This window comes from Symphalangus syndactylus, chromosome 7 (assembly GCF_028878055.3).
Source record: "Symphalangus syndactylus isolate Jambi chromosome 7, NHGRI_mSymSyn1-v2.1_pri, whole genome shotgun sequence".
Taxonomy (NCBI): domain Eukaryota; kingdom Metazoa; phylum Chordata; class Mammalia; order Primates; family Hylobatidae; genus Symphalangus; species Symphalangus syndactylus.
In genome coordinates, this window is record NC_072429.2 from 118,929,603 (window position 1) to 118,957,040 (window position 27,438).

The 27,438-nt window shown below is 37.2% G+C and overlaps 1 protein-coding gene across 5 annotated transcripts in view; it reads left to right on the forward strand.

The window, feature by feature from the left end:
• COL14A1 (collagen type XIV alpha 1 chain) overlaps positions 1-27,438 on the forward strand; it is a 309,275-nt gene that overhangs the window by 93,775 nt on the left and 188,062 nt on the right. For 4 of the 5 annotated variants that reach the window (XM_055287135.2, XM_055287134.2, XM_063643521.1 and 1 more), the window contains 3 exons: positions 1,677-1,793; positions 5,954-6,097; positions 11,660-11,746. In XM_055287135.2, coding sequence (XP_055143110.1) covers positions 1,677-1,793; positions 5,954-6,097; positions 11,660-11,746 — 348 coding nt within the window. The remainder of the gene's footprint in view (positions 1-1,676; positions 1,794-5,953; positions 6,098-11,659; positions 11,747-27,438) is intronic. The other variant, XM_055287136.1, reaches the window with a different exon arrangement.

Sequence of the window (27,438 nt, forward strand, 5' to 3'; positions counted from 1 at the left end):
TACAGGCATGAGCCAGCATGCCTGGCCGAGGGTGACTTCTTAATATGAATCATCTTTCAAAGAAACAGTGTATTTCATCTGTGGTCAGAGATTGTCCTTCATCAGTATGTGAACTTGGGCAAGTGCCTTAGTTGCACCTTGGTTCCTTTATCTATAAAATTGGAATAGCAATGTATGTTTTGAAGATTAAGTGAGCTTTTAAGCTGAATCATTACATGAAGTAGGGGAAAGGGAACAAATATTTATTGACCCCCTATTATAATGCATTATATTCATGATATCCATTATCCTCTTTAAAGTTGTCATCTCTCCTTTGCAAAAAGTATTGCCATCACCTTTTCTAAAAATAAAGAAACTCAGGTTTTGGAAGAAAGAATAACCTGCTCAAGGTTATTAGCTAAGTGGTAGAACCGGGAATGAAACTATCATCCAACGCCATGTTATACTCCATGCCTGTGTAGGAGAATGTTTGTTTCTTTTCTCTACACTCCGTTTTTTAAAATGAGAAAGAGAGACTGGGCTTAAAAGTGGATAAAAAAGGCTAACTTTTCTATGAAGTATTAACTTTTCTAACAAAGTAATTTAGAGAGTATGTAATAAAAACGTTCTTAGCTTTTTTGAAATACTGGAACATTAGTGTTCCAGAAATGTGTTTTGAAGTTTGAATGACCTACACAAAAAGTAATACAGATCTACTCATTTTTGTAAACTGTCAGAAAAGATAAAACATTCTGGGCTGATTCATGACCATGTGCTTTGTATCTTTCTGACAGGTATAAATCAGCTATCCTTGAAAACTGAATCCAAGTTTATAAAACACAATTATCTTTTACTTGGTCCTGAATGCCTTTATAATCATTTTCTCAAATGTTTTTAAATGAATATCTTATTACCATAATATATCCATAATAGCCCTCTCAAATTATCATATAATAAAAAATATTGAATTACCAAAGTGAAAACCCTAAGGACAAACAACAGGTCTCAGTAGAGTAGATTATAGAAGCTTACATGTTTCAAGGAGAAAAATTTATCCTTGTAACATAATGAAAGCATTTTACAAAATTGGCTTCAATTATTAAACTAGGCTAGAGTATTACATTCTAACATTTGGTCTTAGTTCTTTGTCATAAGGTCACTACTGTTTGACAAATGGATATCCCTTGGGTAAGAAACAAATGCCCTTAGGTTTGTGTTATCTTGCAAACTGATCAGTTCATTAGTGGGGTTGTAAAAAATAATATATATTATGGCCAGGCGCGGTGGCTTATGCCTGTAATCCCAGCACTTTGGGAGGCCGAGGCGGGTGGATCATGAGGTCAGGAGTTGAAGACCAGCCTGGCCAAGATGGTGAAACCCTGTCTCTACTAAAAATACAAGAAAATTAGCCGGGCGTAGTGGCACATGCCTGTAATCCCAGCTACTCGGAAGGCTGAGGCAGAGAATTGCTTGAACCCAAGAGGCAGAGGTTGTAGTGAGCTGAGATCGTGCCACTGCACTCCAGCCTGGGCAACAGAGCGAGATTCCATCTCAAAAAACAGATTATATATATTATGTATTTTGAGGCTGATGAAGTCTTTTGTGTGTATTTTTATTATACTACTTTGACTTTCTGATTTAACAAATAGAAGCTTAAATGTTACAATGTTTACATCATTTTTGTTTTTCCTTTTCAGTGGCTCCACCCACAAGGTTAAGATATAATGTAATATCTCATGACAGTATACAGATTTCATGGAAGGCTCCAAGAGGGAAATTTGGTGGTTACAAACTTCTTGTGACTCCAGCTTCAGGTAAAAACAATTGACTGTGTTTTGTAGAGCATTAGCAACTTTACATGCATAGGCAACTAAAAACATGTAGTGCCAAGCATTGCGTTAGGATTTTTTGAAAGCTTTTGGTTTGTTTAATCTTTAGTGTTTAAAATCTTACCCTCTAATCAAGGTAATAATGTTCCCCAAAGAGTAAAGAATGGCTCTTGGCTCTAGTTCTTTTTAGACAAAATTATCACACAATTAACAAGTTTTATTTCCTCTGTTTAGACATCAAATCAATACTTTGAATTCATTGGAACTTAAATATACAATGCACCTGAGTGTCCAATAGTTTTGACTAGTTGAATAAACTATTATTAATTAGCTCAATAGAATAATATTCAGCATTATACATTAAAATTATAAAGGCTAAGTGGACATTGTGAAAATAAGTGATAAGGCAGGAAAAACATAAGTTGAACACATTTTTTGATCATGAATAGTTATTTAAGGATGCTTTAAATTAAGCATCTTTATTTTAAAGATGATACTTAAATGATGCTTAAAGATACTTTATTATTTAAAGAAGCTTTAAATTACGTGTCTTTAAATAATTATCTTTCAACATCATTTGGTTGAATTTTTCTTTCTCATATTTTATGTGTTTATTATATGAATATAATAAGCTAAAATAATACAGACCATGTAGGGAAATTGCCTCTGCTACATGGTTGTTTTGAAGACGAAGATGGGATCAACAACTGGATTGCTTGAATTCAAAACTCGATTCTGTCACTTATAAGTAGTGTGATTCAGGCAAGTTAATCACTCAGTGCCTCAAGTTTCTTCTATACAATGAGCAAACAATATTTGTACCCACCCTATGGAGTTTTCTATGAATTTGCAACTCAAGGTTGATCTGGGATCAGCAGCATTGGCATTACCTGAGAGCTTGTTAGAAATGCAGAATACTGGGCTCTACCCTCGACCTCTTCAACCAGCATCTGAATTTTAAAAAGATCCCCAGGTGATTCCTATGCACATTAAATTTGGGAAGTACTGGTTGTGAAGACTAAAATAAATATAAAGCCCTTAGAACAGTGGTGCCATATAGTAAGTGCTCAGTAAATGTTACCTATGATTGTCATAAAGATGCTCTCAGGTCCCATTACTTTTCCAAGGATCTATTTTCACACAGTACATAATAAGTACTTAATAATACATATTTTTATAATATATATTTATGTAAACATAATAATTATTTTTTCTTTTTATTGGTGATAAAGAGGGTTATATGGAGCTATACTCCTTTCAGTGGTAGATCTTTTCCTAAAAGATACAGTGAAGGAGACAGATGCTGTATTGTTCATTAATGTGGACGTCTTACTCAACAGTTGATGTAAACATTCAAACAAGACAAGCAGATGAAACACCTGATTTCTTGCTTGATCACCAAAAGGCCATATATTTTATTTATTTTTTAATTTTTTAAATTTTTTGAAACTGAGTTTCGCTCTTTGTTGCCCAGGCTGGAGTGCAGAGGTGCGAACTTGGCTCACTGCAACCTCTGCCTTCTAGGTTCAAGTGGTTCTCCTGTCTCAGCCCCCTGAGTAGCTGGGATTACAGGCGCCCGCCACCACGCTTGGCTAATTTTTGTATGTTTAGTAGAGATGGGATTTCACCATGTTGGCCAGACTGGTCTTGAATTCCTGATCTCAGGTGATCCACCTGCCTCAGCCTCCCAAAGTGCTGGGATTACAGGTGTGTGCCATCATGCCCGGCCTGACATATCTTTCATTAAGAAATATTATCCATAGACTCATTAGAATGACTTCTGGTTGAGCAATGCCAGATGTCCACTTTTCCCATGGTGGCGTACAGAAGTGACTTGCTTATGGAAAACAATATTCTCGAACCTAGTTCAGAGTTTTCATTTTGGAGTGTGACTCAGTTTTGAAATTTCTTTGATTTTTAAAAATATAGCTTATTTTTTAAAATAAACTATCATGGGAAATTTAAATTTAAAAGATTCTTGAACATTTATGATTCTAAAGGTCAAAATACAAGCTACTATTTTTTGGTACCTCTGAGAATCCCTCATGTCTGATCTTGAAAGGTAATTTTTTTTCCTTCAAGTGATTGGTAGCTTAACTTTTTCTGATTAATTGCTGATAATACCAAGCTATTAAGTACTCCCAAGCATTACTGAGGAATCATAGAATTGTAGAGTGACTTGGGTAGCCTCTGAAACAAACCTTCATCTGAATCCTTCAATCCTCTCTTGAAGAGTGCACCCAAGAAGTAGATATCTAGTTCTTGCTTAAACATCTCCCATGACAAAATAAAAATTGGGAATGAAGGCAAATTATTTCTTCGTAAATGCTAGGTGTATTTTCCACAGTGTCCTTACTGCAGCAACCCAAGACAATCAGTCTTGACATTCTGGTATCTATTTGATTAAACATAGTAAATAAAGAGTAATAAATACATTTAGCCGCAAAATGTTTGTAGCTGTTTCAACACCATGAGATATGGTGCAACTATTGTTTATGCCAGCCTTTCTGAAAGCGTGTTCCATGGTATGCTGTAGGATGCTAATAGCTGTTATGCAGCTAAATAGTTTAATGGTCAAATAAATTTGGGAAATGCTGGTTTAAACAGAGTTTAAAGCTTTTTTCGTTTGTTTGTTTCAGGAATCTCAATGCCTTTAATAAAATAATACACTCCATAACTCTTAAAGAGGGACTCTAATATACAGGGTTTGTTTTTTGAGAAACTTTTTTTTAGTGAAACACACATTGTGAAAGATATATTAGTAGTAGATGAGTTTTAAGTGACAGAAGTTCCTAAAACCAGATTTAACATCTTGAACATAAATGCACATAGGAAATGGGTTTTGGCAAGAGAAAGACTCCATTTTGCCCTCCAGGAGCAGGCAGCACAGATAACAGCAGCATCAAATTTCAGATTTAAAAATATTAATTTTATTGGCATATGATTAAATTATAATCTGTATTATGTTTGACTAATTCAGCAAATTTCAGTCTTTTCTTGCTGGTACTGCTAGAGAGATAGAAGTTTTAAATTAATTTTCCTTTTCTCAGACACAGTAATTGCAGGCAAAAATTAGAGAAGAAAAGTAAACTTTGGAATTCTGCATAAGAGTTGAGTATTTAATCATCAGCACTTTCAAGAAAGCCTTAGATATCAGTCTAATTTGTTGGAGAGGTAATGGGATTTTGAAATCTTTTCATGAACCAAGCCAACTTTTAAGTAGCCAGTCAATGAGTGGTTCCTTCAGCATCCTGAGCCATTTGTCGTCAGATTTAAGATAATTAAATTGCTCATGTTTCAAGGATGCTTTGACTCACTTTAGAGAGGCCGTAGAAAATTTCCAGTGTAAATAATTACCTTCGGCCTGCCCATATCTCCCCCCTCACATTTTTTTTCTTTTTTGAGGCAGAGTCTCGGTCTGTCACCCAGGCTGGAGTGCAGTGGCGAGATATCAGCTCACTGCAACCTCCGCCTCCTCAGTTCAAGCGATTCTCCTGCCTCAGCCTCCCGAGTAGCTGGGACTACAGATGAACACCATCACGGCTGGTTAATTTTTTGTGTTTTCAGTAGAGACGGGGTTTCACCACGTTGGCCAGGCTGGTATCAAACCCCTGACCTCAGGTGATCCACCCACCTCGGCCTCCTAAAGTGCTGGGATTATAGGTGTGAGCCTCTGCACCTGGCCTCCTCCTTCACTTTTAAGTGCAATTCTTTCCTCGAAGAGTATATCTGATGCTGAGGGCTTGCTGTCTTGTAATCTTGTACTATGGCTTTTCCTACTATATAAAAGCAGTAGTGTGTTATGATGAAATATTTTTGTGAATTTGGTTTTCTGTAATTTCGACAATTGTTAGTTATCTAATGTAAAAAGAGTACAGCTAAAAAGGAAGATGGAAACTATGTTATAATTAGGTGCAATACACATATACACCATTGTATGTATTTTTAAATGTCTTTACCTCTTGATATATGTAAAAAAATGTGATGTACACTCTAAATATATACACTTTAAAATATATACAATAAAACACATTTCAAAAAATGCCTTCACTGTTTAACACCATGATTGCTAACTAATAAAGTTTCTTAATGTACACAGTGAACCTTATTTCTTAGAACTGATTTATTTTTCTCTTTTATTATAGGTGGAAAAACTAACCAGCTGAATCTCCAGAACACTGCAACTAAAGCAATTATTCAAGGCCTTATGCCAGACCAGAATTACACAGTTCAAATTATTGCATACCATAAAGATAAAGAAAGCAAGCCAGCTCAAGGCCAATTCAGAAGTATGTATTTACAGTTCTCAAAGTACCTCTGCAGGACTCTGTCCCAGCCTTGGATTTGAGTCTGTGATATATATTTCACAACTTAAAATTCTAGATTTTTCAGATTTATAGAGATCCCAGAAGACCTTCAGTCTTACCTTCAATGAATTCCTCTGATCTCTAATACTTTTCTAGCCTTCCCTTTCCCCATTTTGCTGTATTCCTACTTATATTTTATGCTTTAGTTTCCAATGAACTTTTTAACATTGGCTCCTGAACCTTACCCAGACATCTCTCCTATGTGACTTCTTAGCATCTAGAGCTTCCCTTCTGGTACTATAACACCATGTTGTAATTGCTTATTTACTTCTCTGTGACCCCTAGAAGCCTGCAAGTTTTGCAAAGACTGTAACTCAATGATTTTTATTTCTCATTGTATCACAGTTGCATATTATAGGCCTGGCATATAATGGGCGCTCCATAAATACGAATGTCTGAATGGATAATGCCTGCATCTCCTCTGTAGGATCCCCAGAAAGTGCCAGTCCAGCCTCTACTAAAACAGCCTACACAACAGGGAATTTAATTCTTTCCAATTGTTAATCAGTTGACATAGGGACTGTTCTATGCCAGTCTCCATAATAAGCTGATTTGTCAACAAATACAATGTGATAAATATTGGAGAGAGTACATATAGGACCCTGTGAAGAGAGGTACTCTCTCTGCCCCAGTAATGGGCTGTGGAGAGGATAAGCATGGGAAAGCTTCATGTTTGAGCCGGTTCTCAAATAGTAAATTGGGCATTTGTAGAAAGGATAGGGTGTGCAGAGGACATTCTAAGCGGGAACAAAAGCTCTGCGATGGTCCAATCAATGTCCACACAGTTCCTTAGGAAGCATTTCCTTAGATTGAGTTTAAAAATGGTCCACACAGGCTGGGCGCATTGGCTCATGCCTGTAATCCCAGCACTTTGGGAGGCCAAGGCGGGCGGATCACTTGAGGTCAGGAGTTCGAGACCAGCCTGACCAACATGGAGGAACCCTGTCTCTACTAAAAATACGAAATTAGCCGGGCATGGTGGCGCACACCTGTAATCCAAGCTACTTGGGAGGCTGAGGCGGGAGAATCGCTTGAACCCAGAAGGTGGAGGTTGTGGTGAGCCGAGATTGCACCATCGCCCTCCAGCCTGGGCAACAAGAGCAAAACTCCATCTCAAAAACAAAAAATAAAATAAAAAATAAAGATCCACACAGGCCCTGATTCTTCTGTCTCTCAGGAGACATTCATTCATTCTTTTTTTTTTCTGTTGAACAAATGTATGCCACATGCCTACTAAGTGCCAGACTGTTTTCTAGGCACTTGGGCACTTGACAAATCCCTGCCCCTGCGGATCTTATATTCTAGTGACCAGAGACTACAGCAACACCCTCTTCCTGAAAGTGGTGTTTCAAATGTGAAGGATGAAAATTTTGTATTGTGAATGCAAACAGAAGAGGCCTAGCTTAGTTAACTTTCTGTTACTTCGTTGCTAAAATAGACTCTTTTTAAAAACCCAATTTATTATTAAGGACAATTTAAAGCATAATAAAAAACATCAGAATAGTATTATGAACCCCTAAGTAGCCGTCATCTGGCTTCAGCAATTAGCTGCTCAGGGCCAGTCTTATTTTTTCTGTCCTTCAAACCCTTTTCCGTATTATTTTTTGAGCAAATCACAGACATCATTTCAAGTAGATTATTTTTTTCTAAATTTTAAACAATAGCTTTTAAAATCCTACTATAAGATGAATCCATAAATCTGTGAGGTGGTGGGTCTGGAACTTTGTGTGCAGCAACGTTCTATCTAGATTTTTTACAGCACTTCCCTCCCTGTTTTCTCTTCCTCCTCTTGGTAATGTTTTGTGAGACATATAGGCTGGTGCAAAAGTAATTGCAGTTTTTGCAATTACTTTAAATTGGAAAAATCGCAATTACTTTTGCACCAACCCAATATTTTGTGAATATTTTAAAAATTTAAAAGAAAACACAACTTGGTTAAGTTACGTCTTGAAACTTCTGAACAAAGACATTTGGCAAATTCACCTGTCAGCAGGACATACACATGTTGTAAATGTTACATTCTTTTGAGATTCACTTTGTCTGGGAGCTTTGGAAAAGGTTTTTATGTTATTTTTGGTTTAAATCAGCCTTCTGTCTCATTTTACTGGCACTGCACTTTAGTTTCTGGCCTCCAGCGTTCTTGCATAAGTTGCTGAAACACCTTCAGTTACAGTTTGTGAGAAGCAGTAAAAGGGATAAGGAGAAAAGATTCATCTTTCTCTAGTCTGAGGTTTTACAATTGAGTATTTCAAACATTCCACCGATTGAACAGCGGAAGAAACACAGAGAGTCATATAAATCTTCCCAGGCTACTTCTTCAAAACACATAAAAGGAAATTCATTTGTTTCCATCTTGCTTAACTCTGCTAAGATAACTGTAGAGAAACAACATAACTTTTAGCTAGATAAATAATATGCAAGCGTGTATGTTTTTAGCTGTGTTATTTTTATTGGCAGGATAGAGGGATTTGTTCTGCCCAAATAGCAGTTTGTAAGAATAAAATGAAAATTGCTTGGATCGCTTTCTTTTCCCTTTTGCATTTCAGTTATATTCTTGCTCTCTGTGAGATGGAGCTAAAGCCTAGTCTCCTCTTCCTAGAAAACTTTCGTGGTTGGATCCAGGAAAGTGGTGATCAAGATAAAGCCTTGTGGCTATAGGTTTGCATTTAGTGCAGGGATTTGCATTCTTTATGAGTTCATATTTTGATACACAGTAAAACATAAGACATGATCTTTGAATTTTTAGGACAGAAAGGAATATCTGATCTAATAGGTATTATGATTCCAAATTTGCCACAAGCAATTCAACCACTTCCAGCCTCGGTTTCTTCACCTGCAAATGAAGGTGATGATATGCCTATTACTGTGCAGATGAGCTTACTTCACCACGTAGTAGAGCATGGTAGCTATTGTTGTCGTAAGAAATACCATTTTGCTTGTAACAATCTATTTTCCAACTGTTTTTGCCCCTGCATGAGGAAGACATATATATCTTATATATATAAGTGGCATAGTGGATCAGCTTCCATAATGTCTGTTATTTTTTCTTGTTTATTTATAGACTGCTTTTATAGCTCTGTGTTTTAATTTAGGACCTTTAAACATGGAGGGTACCTCTTCAATGATTAGGAGAGACACAAGATGGAAATAAAGGTTTTATTACTTACAGGTCCTGGGAGTTACATTGTATGCCTGGAGGCCACACCCATGGAGGTCAGGGAACACATGAAGTGGGGGCACCCATAAGCCAAGGTCTTTATTGGGGTCTAGGGCATTATCCCCGGGTTTCTCTGAGGAGAGTTTTAATTGGGGGATTTAAAGTAAGCAGGCATGAGTTCCAGGAGGTCACACTGTGACTGAGAGGCAGTCATTGTGGCATATCTGCATAGTCCATGCAGAGAATGAGGGTCAGTGGGGCCAGTGAGGTAGGCTGTATGCAGCTCTCCCATAGGGAAGTAGAAGGTAGAAATAGATCTAGGAGAGAATAATGAATAATGAATAATAAGAGTAACTCCCGAGTAGAGACCGGCAGAAACTCCACTGGAAAGGTGACATTTGAACTAGACTTTGAAAGATGGGCAGGGAGCAGTGGTTTAAGGCGGGTATCTGGATTAACCGCATTTAGGAACTAGTGCTTTAGGGTATGTTGTAGGACTAGAAACTGTGTCGAGGGTGACTGAGCCTGTTTCTAGGACGAGTAAGTCCAACTTATATTTAAAATGGACGCTGAGGCAACATAAAATTTATAAGAATTCACCACATTCTATGTTGGAAAATTTTTTCTCTTTTAAATGTGTTTTGTCAATCTTTGCCTGCAAATTCCTGCCTTTCTTTGGAAGTCTGACTCAAAAGGGAAGTTTCTCCAAGTCTCTACCTCTGAATTTATTACTAGTCTTTCCTAGAGCTATTGCTACCTCCGGCATCACTCAGCATGATCTTTCTCATATTAAAGTTGCAGACATATTTTTTTTTAGAAAATGCAAGTAATCTGGGGTGACAGCCCATGTGTGGGTGGGGTTGAAGTTACAGATTTGGAAATTATCTATGAAAAGGTGAGAATTTAAATTGTGGGATGGTAAAATTACAGGGGGGTGTAGAGAGACACAAGGCAACCTTAGTATATGATTGTGTTTCATGAACAGTAATAGAGAAAGAGCCCAAAGAATGAGAATGAAAAGGAGTGGTCAAAAGGAGAAAACCAGGATAAAGCTATTCTAAAAACTGAGAAAGAAAAGAATTTAAGTGTGTGTGTGTGTGTGTGTGTGTGTGGTGGTGGTAGTGGGGGTGCTCCAAAGTGCCAATGCTTATAAAGAAGTCGGTGAATGAAGTTTTTAAAAATTTATACATATCAGGATCAAGGTATCTTACATTTTTATTTTTAAAATCTTTTAAAATTTTGTTTTATATCCTAGGATTTAATCTCTGGGTAGCAGAAAGCCAAGGAAGGTTTCTAAGAAAAGGAATAATAGAATTGGAGTGACATGACCTTGGCAAATGACAAATCTCAAACCATTTCAGCAAAGGGATGGAAGACAGTGGAAAGAAAGAGGAGGAGGATATGATAAAGACAGGATGAATGGAACAATATCCTGGAGAAGGCAGCAAGGGTGGTTCAGAGGAAATCATTGCTTCCTCTATGTAGCTTACCCTTTAATACATTTGCTGATTTCCATGAAATGAATGTAGCAATTAATTGAAATACCTTGGCTCACTTCTGCATTTTCACAGGGTGTTTTATTTGTGCAGAAACCACTGACATTTGGCAGGCTCTTGACTGCTTCAAACAGCCTAAGGTGCTATTTGGCAGAAAAGGAGCTGTGCAGTTTTAAGGAGAGAATGCAGTGGAAAGTTAAGCTAATGGTGTAGGTTGATATGAATTTATTAAAAGGCCAAGGGGCATTTTTTGGTCCTTGAACATTTTCTAATTAAAGCCATAAAAAAACTACCATTTACTAATAGAGAACTTTTTTTTAAGTTTGAAAAGGAATTATTATAAGGCTCTTCACCTTCTTTTTTTGCTGATGGAGCAATTCCAAATGAGGCTACTCATGGTTAAGATCTTTCTAGAATGGGGACCAAGCTCATAGGCTAAGTCCAGAGACTTGAAGATATGGCTTTAACCTGGTGCCAGCACTTAACTGGTTTTATGAGATAGGTTTTAGCTTTCTGGTTCTTCATTCTCTCATGTATAAGCTAGGGATAATTATGCTGATTTTACAGCAGTTATGAAGGATTAAATATGTGTGACACATCTGCCCATAGTGCATACTCAGCCAACGTAATTCCTTAAGTGTTTCTGTGTCTTCTTATGACGAAGTAGAGAAAAAAAAAAAACAGCAGTTCTAATATTTGGGGATGAGTTTGTACCATAGAGCTCATTTCTATAGATACTTTTAGGGCTTTCAAGGGTTTTAGTAAAACTCATTGAATATTTTCTTATAGACTTTAATATAACATGGTGCTGTATCTCTACTTTTCTTCCAGTTAAAGATTTAGAAAAAAGAAAGGATCCAAAGCCCAGAGTCAAAGTTGTGGACAGAGGAAATGGGAGTAGACCATCTTCACCAGAAGGTCAGAGACGATTTTGATTAACTCATGTTGGGAGTTGGGTTGTTTTAATTACACAGGCAATACTCACATGTGGGGTTGCTGGTCCCATCTAAGAAGTGCAGGTCTAATATGAAGATCGCCTGTGGCCTCTTTGTACTCTTCCTTCCTTTCCCACACAAGATGACCCTCAACCCTTTGGCATGTGACCTTTCAGGCACCTTTCTCAGAATGGTGCGTGTATGTACAGCCTATCTTATTTCTTGTTCTCTGCATACCTTTTCACTTGGAAACCTTTCCATGCCAATTCATATAGGAGGCAGGATCACCCAGTGTAAATTGCATGGGCTCTCCCACTTGCCTGCCTAAATTCAAAGCCTGCCTTTACCACTTTGAGTGATCTTATACTAGTTATCCAAATGTCTATGTCTCTATTTCCTTATCTGCAAAATGTGGAGAATGGGATTCAGATCATAGAGTTCTTTGGGATAAAATGCATTGGCATGTGTAAAATACTTACAACATTACCTGCCATTGAATAATGTTAGGTATTACTGTTAGTCTACCGCATTCTTTTTAATAGATAGTATTCTATGGGATAGACTATTATTATTTATTGATTAGTCCCACCAACCCCCCCTTTTTTTTTTTTTGAGACAGGATCTCACTCTGTCACCCAGGCTGGAATGCAGTGTCACGATCTCGGCTCACTGCAAGCTCCGCCTCCTGGGTTTAACGATTCTCCTGCCTCAATCTCCTGAGTAACTGGGATTAAAGGCGTGTGCCACCATGCCCAGCTAATTTTTGTATGTTTAGTAGAGACAGGGTTTTGCCATGTTATCCAGGCTGGTCTCAAATTCCTGACCTCAGGTGATCCACCTGCCTCTACATCCCAAAGTGCTGGGATTACAGGTGTGAGCCACTGCACCCGGCCAATTATTCCCCTTTCGATCGGCATTTAATGTTGTTCAATTTTCACCATCACAAACATGCTGTAACAACATATTTCTAACTGTGGAACTGCAAGGTTAAAGGATAAGCAAATTTTAGACTGCCAAATGGATAGATGGCAGGCTCTCTCAATATCGACTTGAATTTTTTTCAGTAATTTGTACTTCTGCCAACAATATGTAACAATGATTATTTCATAAGTTCTTTACAACATTTGAAATCCTTAATATTGAAAAAATTCCCCAATTATATCTCATTTGTGTAATTTACATCTTTTTGATTACTAGTGAGGTTGAACATTTTTTCATATCTTTAGTAGTCATTTGTAATTTTTCCTGTTCATTTTTGTTTTGTGTTGTCTTTATTTCTTTAATGAATATATAAAAACTTTCTAAATATTTTGAGTATGAAACCGTATTCTACATATTGTTGTATTTTTGCAAATATTTTTCTCTTGGTGCATAATTTGCCTTGCAACTTTATTCATCTTTTTGATAATTCTTAATACAATTAAAAAAATTCTTGACAAATGTTTTACTCTGAATTTTGATGCATTTCTTGGTTTTCTAATATTTTAATATGAAACATTTTCCTATTTTTCTTCTAATGATATACAGGTTTATATTTATATTTATTACAACTTATTAAATATATTAAATAGATATAAATATATCTAATATATTTAATAAAATGTATAAAAATAATGTCATAAACATGTTTGTCCAGATTAAGTAAATAAACCTATTACCATACAGTTAAAACTCATTACTTATTCCTGTAAATTCCCTTTCCTCTCTTGTAAGAGGCTGCCACTAAGCTGAAGTCAGTTTTTGTCATTCCAATATGTCTTTGTCATTTTACTTCATATATATTTGCAAGCTTAAAACGTATTTAATTATACAAAGTTCAAATTTTATATACAGTTTATTATAATGGATGTATACCTTTGCAACTTTTTAAATCTACTGTTAAACTTTTTTAAGTTATCTATGTTGATTTATGTAGAGCCAATTTATTCATTTTCTTTGCTGTGTAGAATAGAATGCCACTGGATAAGTATATTCCAATGTATTTAACCCTTCCACTCTTGATGTTACCAGTATTTTGCTATAATTAATTTGTTGTAAATATCTTTGCTTATGTCTCCTTCTGTACATGTGGTAGAATTTTTCTAGAGTGTATACCTTGGAATCAAGTTATTTAGTTGCTGTGTATGTATATTTTTATAGCTCCTCTTGATATCTTTTTTATGTTTTTATATCTAATACTTACTTCATTGTATTTTCTTTTTTCTAACATCCTGAGTTGAGTGTTTATCCCTTAATTTTTAATTTTTCTTTTCTATTATATGCATTTTAAAATATTCAAGTACTGCTTGAGCTCTCACATAGATTTTGATATGTAGTATTGTTATGCTGTAGTTCATGCTATTTTCTAAATTTCACTAGGTTTCTTCCTTGATTAATAGCATATTACTTAGAAATATGCTATTAATTTCTAAATAACTGGAGATTTTAAAAGAAGATATTTATTATCGATGTCTAATTATTGCATTGTGGGTAGAGAATGGGGTGTGTAGGAATATTCTTTGAAATTTGTTGAGGCATTTTATTACTTAAATGTGGTCAGTTTTTAAAACCATTCCATGTGTCCTTGAGAAAAATGTGCATTTTAATTTCCCTCGATGGTATTTGTCCATTTCTATTTGTAACTCTGGCAATTTTGTTTTAAATACCTAAAGGCTAGATAATACAAAATAAGAGTTATTATATTTTTCTAGTCAGTTTTTCTTTTTCATATTTTGTAATGATTCTTTTTATTCTTAGTAATTCAGTATTTGCCTCAAGGACTATTTTATCTAATGTTAATATAGCTATACCACCTTTATTTTATTTAGTACTCACATAATGCATTGATTCTCTATTCTTTAACTTTCACTCTCTTTGTGTCTCAAGTTCAGGTGAGTAATTTGTAAAGAAGATTTATTTGCATTAAAAAATTCTCTTACAATCATTGTGTTTTACTTGATAGCTTTAGTTTACTTAAATGTGTTGATGTTACTGATAATTTTGGACTTACTATTTATTTTGTGCTATTACCCTACATTTTTCTTATCTTTTTTCTCTCTTTACACCTTACTTAAAATTGACCAAGTTTCTTTTTTCTTTAAATCCATTTTAGCACTTACTGACCTGGAAAAGCTAACATAGTCTAATACTAATCAATATCTTTACTATTACCCTATAATACAGAATGTATAATTTAATAATGCTTTAAATTCAACTATTAATCTCCCATCTTACACATCATTCTTGACAAATCCATTAACTTATTTTTTGCCTCACAAATATATTATTGAATATATTTATTATAGATATTCTTTAACAATCAGTGTTTGTCCAGATTTGCCCACGAAGTTGTTGTGCTCACCATTTCATCTTGCATCTCAGGCCTTCTCTACGTATCCACTTTCCTTCACAGAAGATCTGTGGTGGTAAACTTACCTTTATTCATGCAAAAATATCTTCACTCTGCAGTCACTTCTGAGAGATTAGCTGGGTACCAGATTGAGAGTTGTCTCCAATCATTTCAAACACATTTTACTATGGTCTGGCTCCTGTTGCTTTGTTGACATGTGTGTTTTCAGTCTAAAGGTTGTTCCTTGATAGGTGACCTCTCTTTTCTCTCTGGTTGCGTTTCAGGCTTGCTGTCTTTCATCTTTGGGGTTCTGCTACTTCACTATCATCAGCCCAGATGTAGATTTCTTTGTGCTTCCAGATTTCAGATTTATATCTTTCACCAGGATTAGAAAATTCTTAACCTTTAACTCTTTAAATATTATTTTTCTCAGTAATTTATATTCATATTCTTTCTCTCAATTAGATTTATGACAGTTTCTTTGGACGACCTATGTCTTTTAATAGTAATATTTTCTACCTCTCTGATTTTACAAATAATATTTTGGGTTCCTTATATCTGTCTTTTAGGACACTAGATCTCTTCCCCTTTCTAATCTATCCTGTTCTTTTCAATGGGGAACTCTTTTATTCCTAGAAATTACATTTGCTTCTTTTTCAAGGTTGCTAGAATTTTTTATGGTGCTTGGTTCCTTTTTAACTTTTTAATCATTCTGATATTTTAATCGTGATCATTTTATATTCTGAATTCAATAATTCTATTATTAAAGTATTTTAGGGTTAAATTCTTTTTTGTTTGTTTGTTTGTTTGTTTGTTTGAGACGGAGTCTCTCTCTGTTGCCCAGACTGGAGTGCAGTAGTGCAATCTTGGCTCACTGCAACCTGTGCCTCCTGGGTTCTAATGATTCTCCTGCCTCAGCCTCCCGAGTAGCTAGGATTACAGGTACCCACCACCATGCCCCGCTAATTTTTGTATTTTTAGTAGACATGGGGTTTCACCATGTTGGCCAGGCTGGTCTTGAACTCATGACCTCAGGTGATCTACCTGCCTCTGTCTCCGAAAGTGCTGGGATTACAGGCATGAGCCACCGCAGCCGGTTTGGGTTAAATTCTTGTTACTTGTTTATACCGACTTTCATTCATGGGGCTGGTTTCTTAGGATGATGTGTCACTTTGGCTTGTGGACTCATGTGGAAATTCTTCACAGCATGTCTTAAGGGTGTGCTCCTTCAGAAGGGCGCATTTTGGTTGCTACTAACCTAGAAACACTCTTTGTTAATTTCTTGTCTTAAGATACTCAGGGCTTGTCCATGGTTACAAATTCACAGGAGAGACAGTTTTCCCCCGCATAGAGCTTAGGCCAGTGTAAACACTTTCCTTGTCATCTCCCTTGCTAGAAAGCAGTTATTTTTCTAGTCCAGCAATTTGTAAGGATATAGCCCTGTGAGGGTGCCTCCTTTACATAAGAACTATCAAGTACAACCTCCTACCTTGAATGCATTAAGGTCTTGTCTCCCATTCCAGCATGACTATTACAGCTTAATGTCTTGATTGATAAATTTCTGGTTAAGGTGAAATCTAACAGATATATATTTTCCCTTGCAGTAAGTAAGTAGCTTATGATGAGATATTTTGAGACATGTAAATATTCTGTTTCTCATTAAAATGTCACCTACTTGTTTTAGCGTCTATTGATTCTTGCCTGAGTCAGTAACTATTATGATGTTTCTCAAATGGTAATTTTTCTAACTCCATTTTTCATTCTACATTTATTATTTGGCATTCTACTGTAAAGAAGGTTTTTCCCTTCTTCCACATTTGTTTTTCTTTTCATATGAGTATGGACTGGTGGATTCTTATTTGAGTGGATTATAATCCATTACTATCATTATTTATTATGATGCTCAAATTGTTCCAAATTTGCTAGGCGGGAACTATTTCATGCTGTCTCTTATGTCTTTTAAATATGTTCCCATCATTCCTTAAGTTATTTCTTACTTTCTGGCACAAACTACATTCTGAGCTCTTGTATTTTTTCTACCTGGCCCTAAAATGAACCATTTCTTCCATGAGTCCTGGCTTCTTTTTGTGGAGAATAGTATTTTGAAACCAAAATGTGGGTATTAGCTGTGCCTATTGCTTCTGGAGTGTCATACCATTATCTCTCCATCTGTCTCTCATTCTCTCATTCTCTTGCTCTCTAGCAATCAATCATCTATCTATCTATCTATCTATCTATCTATCTATCTATCTATCATCTATCTATCTTTTTATTTATCATCTATCAATCATCTATCTGTTATCTATCATCCATCTATCATCTTTCTATTATCTGTCTCTATTTATCTATCTATCTTTTATTTATCATCTATCAATATCTATCTGTTATCTATCATCCATCTATCATCTTTCTATTATCTGTCTCTATCTATCTATCTATCTATCTATCTATCTATCTATCTATCTATCTATTTTACTGTATCTTATATCTATCTTTTGCCCATACCACAGGGTTTATTTTAGCCCTCATTCTTCTAATATTTATAACTCCCCTTTCAAGAGAGTGAGAAACATGGCTGCCAGTATTCTAAATATATCTACTCATATGGTCAATCATAGAAATAGTTTTAGAACTGCTAATCTGTGCATACTGCAAAAAGACAAACAAATCTATTAACTTGAGTTCAATGTTTGCTTTTAGTCTAAGGTATATCATATCTGTGTTCAAAAGGATCTCGGATTAGTTCTTTTCTTCCCTATTCACTGTGGTTTTGTTATTTATTTTAATACAGTTAAGTTAATCTGTCAGTATGTAAAACATTGGCGCATTTCCAGAAGTTGAAAAGTCTACAAAAGGATGACACTGAAAAAGAAGTATCACGTCTGCTATTCCTGCCATCCAGCTTTACCTGCCCCTCCTATATAATCAAATGTGTTAGTTTCCATCTTATCCTTTGTGTGTTTCTTTTTGTAAAAACAGGTTTGTTAATATTTTTAAGGGAGAATTTTACAAGGAAGTTTGCGGGTTTGGATTGGCTTTTTTTTTTTTTTTTTTTTTTTGCCACTTGATGCTTAGACAATGTTGTTTAAGGTGAAGTCTATGGAAGCATTTGTGGATTAGAGTTTGGCGTCAGAATTTATTAGCTATAGCTATGTATTTCTAAAGTGTCTCAACTGCTGTATTCTTTCCCCTAATGCACCTTCCTCTTTCCTTTCCAAAACCTAGGATTGAGTGAAACAAATTAAAACTAAGAAGTAGACAATGGAAGAATGAGGCTACTATTGGCACATGTTCTAATAAATACCAATACACATTTGGAGAAGAAAGATTCATAAGCAATCCATTTCCTTCCTCACTGAAGATATGTTTGAACATATGTTTACGGAGGAGTTCTTTCTGTGTCCACTTTCAGGCAGGCGCTATCTCAGAGGGTTTATTGTAGTGATGAGGACTTGGGATAGGACAAGAACTTTTAGGAGGTTTGTGGAAAATAGGTGTCTTCCTCTTTCAGATGAGGGTTTCCATGAGGTGTGTGCCAGGGCAGTGAGGACTTTGTGAGAGCGCTGGTTATGTGAGAGAATTGTCTTAAGAAGTACTCAGTAAACTATCGCAAGGACAAAAAACCAAACACCGCATGTTCTCACTCATAGGTGGGAATTGAACAATGAGAACTCATGGACACAGGAAGGGGAACATCACGCTCCGGGGACTGTTGTGGGGTGGGGGGAGGGGGGAGGGACAGCATTGGGAGATACACCTAATGCTAAATGACGAGTTAATGGGTGCAGGAAATCAACATGGCACATGGATACATATGTAACAAACCTGCACATTGTGCACATGTACCCTAAAACCCTAAAGTATAATAAAAAAAAAAAAAAAAGAGAAAAAGAAAAGAAAAAAAAAAAAAAAAAAAAAGAAGTACGTTATAAACGATGGTGACAATCCAGGACACAGTTATGGCTCCTAGGAGGTGGAGTGGCATGCATTAGTGTGGCCCACTGGAGACAAAAGATGCCCCCGCTCCACTCCAAACAGGTCGTTTATGCAACCCTTAGCATAAGCCCCTTCTCCAAGTCGTGGTACTCTCATGATCCACATTGAACTATACCGCTCTTTGTTTTCCCTGAAATCTACAATTTTCTTTTATAAGAGTCTACATTGACAGTGGCTCAGATACAATCAGACATATTATACATATTTTACAATTTTAGTTTAAATGCACAGAGTTAAGATCCTTAACAGAAGTGGCTGTGCAGGTAAATACTTGTTTCCAATCTACTGTACATGTTTCTTTAATAATGCAAAATGAACTCACCAAAAAAAGTGGTATTTTCCTTTGAGCATAATATTGGCACATTTGCATTAATGCCTATTTCTCTATCGTTGTCCAAACAGCTTTCTTTAATCATTTTTGGAGTTTTGCACAAGAATGCAGAACCTGATTGGAAATAATTAAGAGACTGATAGGAAAAACACATATTCTTTTCAAAAGTGTCTGTTTATATCCTTCTCCCATTTTTGATTTTTTTTTTTTTTGTAAATTTGTTTAAGTTCCTTGTAGATTCTGGACGTTAGCCCTTTGTCAGATGGATAGATTGCAAAATTTTTCTCCCATTCAGTAGGTTGCCTGTTGCCTGTTCACTCTGATAATAGTTTCTTTTGCTGTGGAGAAGCTCTTTAGTTTAATTAGATCCCATTTGTCAATTTTGGCTTTGTTGCCATTGCTTTTGGTGTTTTAGTCATGAAGTCTTTGCCCATGCCTATGTCTTGAATGGTATTGGAATTTCTGGCTAGGGCAATCATGCAAGAGAAAGAAATAAAGGGTATTCAACTAGGAAAAGAGGAAGTCAAATTGTCTCTGTTTGCAGATGACATGATTGTTTATTTGGAAAACCCCACTGTCTCAGCCCAAAATCTCCTTAAGCTGATAAGCAACTTCAACAAAGTCTCTGGATACAAAATCAATGTTCAAAAAATCACAAGCATTCCTATACACCAATAAGAGAAAAACAGAGAGCCAAATCATGAGTGAATTCCCATTCACAATTGCTACAAAGAGAATAAAATACTTAGGGATACAACTTACAAGGGATGTGAAGGACCTCTTCAAGGAGAACTACAAACAAAAGCCCAAGGAAATAAGAGAGGACACAAGCAAATGGAAAAACATTCCGTGCTCATGGATAGGAAGAATCAATATTGTGAAAATGGTGATACTGCCCAAAGTAATTTATAGATTCAATGCTATCCTTATCAAGCTACCATTAGAATTAGATAAAACCACTTCACCAAATTAGAAAAAACTACTTTACATTTAATATAGAACCAAAAAAGAGCCTGTACAGTGAAGACAATTCTAAGCAAAATAAACAAAGCTGAAGGCATCACGCCACCTAACTTCAAACTATACTACAAGTCTACATTAACCAAAACAGCTTGGTACTGGTACCAAAACAGATATATAGAACAATGGAACAGAACCGAGGCTTCATAAATAACACCACACATCTACCACCATCTGAACTTTGACAAACCTGACAAAAACAAGCGATGGGGAAAGGATTTCCTATTTAATAAATGGTGTTGGGAAAACTGGCTAGCCATATGCAGAAAACTGAAACTGGACCCCTTCCTTACACCTTATACAAAAATTAACTCAAGATGGATTGAAGACTTAAACATAAGACCTAAAACCATAAAAACACCAGAAAAAAACCTAGGCAAAACCTCTGTTTTTAAAAAGTGATATTAATTGACTTAGTTGAAACCATGACAACGAAGATAAGACATGATTTCTCTCCACTGGGAATACGACTATTCTGTAACATCTTTTAAATGTTTTCACTTAAATATAAGAATCCAACTGATGTTATAAAATTCGGAATTCCCACCGTTTATTTATCGGTCCTCATTAGAGCTAATTGAAATACTGTTTTCTTTCTCAGAGACTATGTGGGATTCATTTCTCTTCTTTTTTTAGACTTCATTTCTTAGTTTAAGATCTACCTTTACCGAAAAATTCTAGGCAGCATATTAGTCAGGAATCCTTGGCTTCAGCAGAAACACACTCTAACTAGTTTAAGTACAAAAAGAATTGTACTGGCTCATGTAACGGAAGCATGGCTGGACCTAGGGTCTCAGTCCAGTATCAGTTGCTCTCTCTTGCTTCTCCATCTCCTGGCTCTGCCTTCCTCTGGGATGGCTTTATTTCTCGGTAGCGTTCTTATAGTGGCAGTGAAGGCCCCCACAGAGTTCCAGTTCCAGAATTACATAATAGTGAGCAACCCCAATCTCATATGGTAGGAAGCCTTTTTTTTTTTTTTTTTTTTTTTTTTTTTGAGATAGAGTCTTACTCTGTTTCCCAGGCTGGAGTGCAGTGGCACGATATCTGCTCACTGCAGCCTCCACCTCCCAAATTCAACAGATTCTCCTGCTGCAGCCTCCTGAGTAGCTGGGACTACAGGTGGGCCCCACCATGCCCAGCTCATTTCTGTATTTTTAGTAGAGATGGGTTTTCCCCATGTTGGCCAGGCTGCTCTCGAACTCCTGACCTGAAGTGATCCACCTACCTCAGCCTCCCAAAGTGCTGGGATTACAGGCATGAGCCACTGCACGGTGGGCTATGAAGGCTTTTTAAGGTTAGTTTCAGAAAACATCTCAAGAACAGTTTTGATTGGTCTAGCTCTTGTGCCCATCTCTGATCCAATTGCAGTGAACAAGGAAATGCAAGAATCTGACTGGCGACACCAGGAGCTGCAAGGATGGTATTAGCCCTAACTGAGATATCTAGATTGAGAATGGAATTGGGCAAACACATTTAAGTCAACTACGGGGAGCTTTAAAATATTTTACAATTCTGTTTAGATTATCTCCCAAATGTGCACTATTAAGATAAACTTGTTTCTGCCACATCATGAAAAAATTGAAGAATTTTTAAAAAGTAAAGTTTCAATCATATGGAGCATAATTTGACCATTAAGATCACCTTTAAAATGATGCTTTAAGTTGCTCTGGGTTTCAGGAAAAAACAATTTTCTTTTACAAACAATGATGTAACACATGCACTCTCAATGGGAGTGATATCCTTAAATGGGCAAAAATTGATTTTGGGAGTGAAAGGTGAAAAATATTAATTCTTTTATGTGTTAAGTATAAATATACAATACATACATAAACAGCTATATCGTATACCTGTGATTTTAAAATTTCATGAGGAGGTGATTAGGAAAAAATGTCTAAAGGCTCCTTATGGGAGTGATAACTAAAAATGGTTGAGAAACATTGATCTAATGCAACACATGTATTACAGAAAGGTTCTCCTGCAATTTTAGCTAGCCCCTTTCTCCCCTCACTTCTGCTCTCTGAGCATTCCATAACATTTTCTTTTTGAAACATAGATCTCCCAAAAAAATACAAAAATTAGCCAGGCATGGTGGCATGCACCTGTAGTCCTAGCTACGCAGGAGGCTAAGGCAGGAGAATTGCTTGAACCCGGGAGGCGGAGGTTGCAGTAAGCGGAGATGGCACCACTGCACTCCAGCCTAGGAGACAGAGCGACACTCCTCCCTGTCAACCCCCTCCCTGAAAAGTTATGCTTATGCACCTCTGACGACAATCAGATGAAATTCTCCTAGCATTAGACCTCCAGTTTTCCTCGAGTTTCTCCCTTACTGCCCTTGATAAGATAGTTTTGAATAATTCTGACACTTTTCCTCTGGCCTCCAGCAAAGTTTATTATTCTCAACTTGTGAATTCTCCAGTGGTAAGAAATCTTAACTCTGTCTGAAATAAGTTTTCAAATGTCTTCATTCTTAAAAGAACTTTTAACATATCATTTTTAAAACAATCAGATACCTTACAGCTATGAAGACTGCTATTGATTTTTAGAAGAGTGAGTCTCCCATAGGAATGCTCGGGCTTCTCTGACTTGTAACTTCCTTCTTGTCTAAGAATTTTCTATTCAGTATCTTGTCTCTATACCTGCAGGGCTCACTGTTGTCAAATTAAGCAGATGTTTTGGCTTCAGAAATTGCAAAATATCCGGATTGGTTCGTTATTAATGAATTGGAGTAACCGGGATAATTGAGTTGTGTTTTGTGAAAAATCACCTTAAATGACCAAAGTAAACATACAGCCAGATCATGCAGCATTATATACAGAGCTGAAGATAAATGGGAATATAATATACCGGCTCCTGAAGTTGAGCAAATTTCATTTTAAAATAGAGGTGATCAGATAAAATAGCCTCTCTTGGGTCAATATTCACTTAAGGAAATCAGGAAATAACTAGGCAACTGTATCAATAAAACTTTAAAGCAAACTTAATTTTTTTATTTGTCTTTTTTTTTTTTTTTTTTTTTTTGAGGTGGAGTCTCACTCCGTAGTCCAAGCTAAAGTGCAATGGCACGATCTCGGCTCACTGCAACCTTCGCCCCTGGGGCTCAAGTGATTCTCATGCCTCAGTCTCCTGAGTAGCTAGGACTACAGGCATGTGACACCATGCCTGGAATTTTTCGTATTTTAGTAGAGACAGGATTTCACCATATTGCCCAGGGTGGTCTCAAACTCCTGAGCTCAGGCAATCCACCTGACTCAGCCTCCCAAAATGCTGGGATTATGGGCATAAGCCACCATGCCTGGCCTAAAGCAAACTTTATGTAAAAATATATAAGAAGGATCACATATTTTCAAAGGAATTAAAATCTGTTTTAGGTATCTTGTATTGTGGTAGAGTAGGAAGAGTTTGGAGAGGGTACATTACAGGAGATGGGGGAATAAAAATTGAGTCAAAAGTTTCTGAGATGGGAATGTTGTTGGGAGAAAGAAGACTAATTGTATTGGGAGGAAGTGGGAAATATACATGGATGGGTCAAATGGAGAGCTTTGGAAAGCACAATGAACAGTTTAGGCTTAATTTGGTAGGTGAGGAAGGAAGAAATAATCTTAAAATTTAGGTCACTTTGAGAGTCCTGCAGTTCAACCAGTCACGGGGATGGTAGAGGCTCCTGAGCCATTTCTTCAAGGGTTGTCTTGCATCTGCTGTCATTAACAGAGATTTTAGTATTTCCCAAGATGGTCATCTTTGGACATCCTGTCTGTAATTGAGTTGAAATCTGTCACTTTACACACTCCTTCTGGGCATATAGAATCCTCCTAATCCCTTGTCTATATGACAGCCCTTTATATATTTGAAGACAGCTGTCGTGTCTTCTCCCAGTCCCTTCCAGTTTAGAGCAGAGGAGAAATGTGATGCATGTGGTGTTTATAGGATTGTTAGTTATTCTTAGGCTGTAGGTCTCTGAGTGATAGCTGAAATGTTGTTTCGGCTGTGGTGCAGCAACCGGGCTTCACATTCCTATAAGTTGTCATGATGTTATTCATCCCAGGTCGAATATAGGACAAATGCGTACGGCTTTGATTTCGTACTATCTTTAATTGCAAGGCTTGTCCATATTTTCCTTCCTTTCTTCCTTCCTTCTTCCTCCCCTCCCTTCCTTTCTCTGAAATACTTCTCTTCTGTGATGGGAGTTGAATGGTTCAGGCTCTGGAGTTAGTTCTGGGTTTGAATTTGAATTCAGCTTTTCTACTTGCTCAGTGTGTGATGGTGGACAAGTTATTTAACCTATATAGTTACTTAACCATTCTTTCTCTATGAAATGGGAAGAACATCTACCTTATAGGATTAATACTGGACTTAGATGAAAATGATGTATGTAGAGCATCTGATGAAAGCTATCACTAAATGGTAGGCTTTTCATAATTATTAATATAAAAAAGGAAGCAACGGAAGGGGTGTGTGTATGTGTGAGATGTGTTTGTGATGTGTGTGTGTGTGGGGGGGGGGGGGAAATAGATTTATTTATTTATTTATTTATTTATTTATTTATTTATTTATTTTAGACAGAGTCTTGCTCTGTCACCCAGGCTGGAGTGCAGTGGTGTGATCTTGGATCACTGCAACCTCTGCCTTCCAGATTCAAGCGATCCTTGTGCCTCAGCTTCCTGAGTAGCTGGGATCACAGGTGTACATCACTACACCTGGCTAATTTTTGTATTTTTAGTAGAGATGAGGTTTCACCATGGTGACCAGGCTGGTCTCAAACTGCTGGCCTCAAGTGACCTGCCCGCCTCCGCCTCCCAAAGTGCTGGGATTACAAGCCACTGTGCCTGCTTGAGATATTGATTTAATATAAGCAATTGGTTCACGTGATTATGGAGGCTGGGAAATCCCAAAATCTGCAGTCATCAAGCTGGAGATCCAGGAGAGTGACCATGTAGTTTCAGTTCAAATCCAATGGCCTGAGAACCAGGAGAGCTGATAGTATAAGTTCTAATCCAAACACTGGCAGGCTCAAGACCCAAGAGCCAGTGTTTTAGTTCAAGTCTCAAGGCATGAAAAGAAAATGTATGAGCTCAAGGCAGTCAGGCAGGCTTCTCTCTTAACTCAGCATTTTTGTTCTCTTCAGTCTGCAATCCCTTAGAGGCCCATCCACATCAGGGAGAGGAATCTGCTTTATTCAGTCCACCAAAATCAGCCAGAAATATTCTCGTAGACACATCCAGAGTAACGTTGGGTCAAATGTGCAGGCACCCCATGGCCTAGTCAAATTGGCACAAGAAATTAACCACACACTGTATAATATATTTCTAGGAAGTCCGAAGTTATAGGAAGAAAAATAAAACAGGGATAAAAGGAGTGAGTCACAGGAGTACTGTTTTAGATAGGGCAGGCATCTGTCAGGGAGGCTTTGAAAGGTACATTTCCACCCATGATTGGATTAAATGGATATTAACCTCACTCAGATCAATGTAAATTCCAGACGCAGCTGAAATGAGCCCCTTGCTGCACATCCCCTACATGGATGGTTTCTGATGTCATCTCCCACGGCAGTGACCATCTGTGTTGCATTTTGTGAGGACAACTTCCATGGTAGTGATAGTGTGATATGTTGGAAAATACATATTGGACAAAACATTTAGAAGACCTGTTGTGGCCGGGTGCAGTGGAGGTGGCTCACTCCTGTAATCCCAGTGCTTTGGGAGGCCGGGGTTGCAGGATCGCTTGAGCCCAGGAGTTTGAGACCAGCCAAGGCAACATAGTGAGACCCCATCTCTACAAAAATTAAAAAACAAACAAACAAACATTAACTGGGCATGTGATATGTGCCTATTGTTCCAGTTACTCAGGAGGCTGAGGCGGGATCACTTGAGCCCAGGAATGCGAGGTTGTATTGAGCTAGCATTGCACCACTGCACTCCAGCCTGGGTAACAGAGTAAGACCCTGTCTCTGAAAAGAGAAAAAGAAGAAGAAAAAAATACCTGTTATCCAGTCCTAGCTCTGCCAGTAACTAGTAAGTCAGTCACTTGTCCTCTCTGAACCTCAATTTCATTTTCTTTTTTCTCTTTTTTATTTTGAGATGGAGTTTCGCTCTTGTTGCCCAGGCTGCAGTGCAATGGCGCGATCTTGGCTCACTGCAACCTCTGCCTCCTGGGTTCAAGCAATTTTCCTGCCTCAGCCTTCCGAGTAGCTGCGGTAACTGGCACCTGCCACCATGCCCAGCTAATTTTTTGTATTTTTAGTAGAGATGGAGTTTCACCATTTGGCCTGGCTGGTCTCGAACTCCTGACCTCAGGTGATCCACCCACCTCAACTTCCCAAAGTGCTGGGATTACAGGCGTGAGCCACCACGCCCTGCCCTCAATTTAATTTTCTGAAAAATGGGGACAACATGGCTTCTCATGGGAATGTTGTAAAAGTCAGAATTTGCCAATGTATTGAAAAATGCTTTCAGAATGAAGGTTTCTCGTTGAGTTTTTGGCAATGTAAAATGATGTTAACTCTTTTTATAAAAATATCTTCAGTAGTGTGGCTGGAGCCAATCTCTACACGGTAACAGTGAGTTTCCAAGAGTTCTACTGTACCAAATTCTTAGGGATTTTCTTTTGCTCTTGGTTTGGAAACTTGAATGTAACCTCACAGGAGACTTAAGTGAAAAATCGTTCTGTGGCCACAGTATTTCTTCAAATGTCTTGTGTAATGAACGGCTGAGCTTGATATTTTGCTAGAGGCATAGAACAAAATAATTCAAAGCCTCTAAATGAATCCTAGACCAGTTGTGGTGAAATCATCGTGAGGTTTTCTGACTGAGGTTAAGACAGGGTGAATAAAAATAGTACACACTCTCCTTTCATTCAACTTAGCCTCCAGCATTAGGAAAATATCAAGGAAGGCAGGCCACTTTGATACAATCTCCCTGATTCCTAAATAACTGTAATCCACTTTCCCAGTGCGGTAGTGTGGCAGGGCAGGAGGAGACAACACATTTAATTGAGCCATCATGGC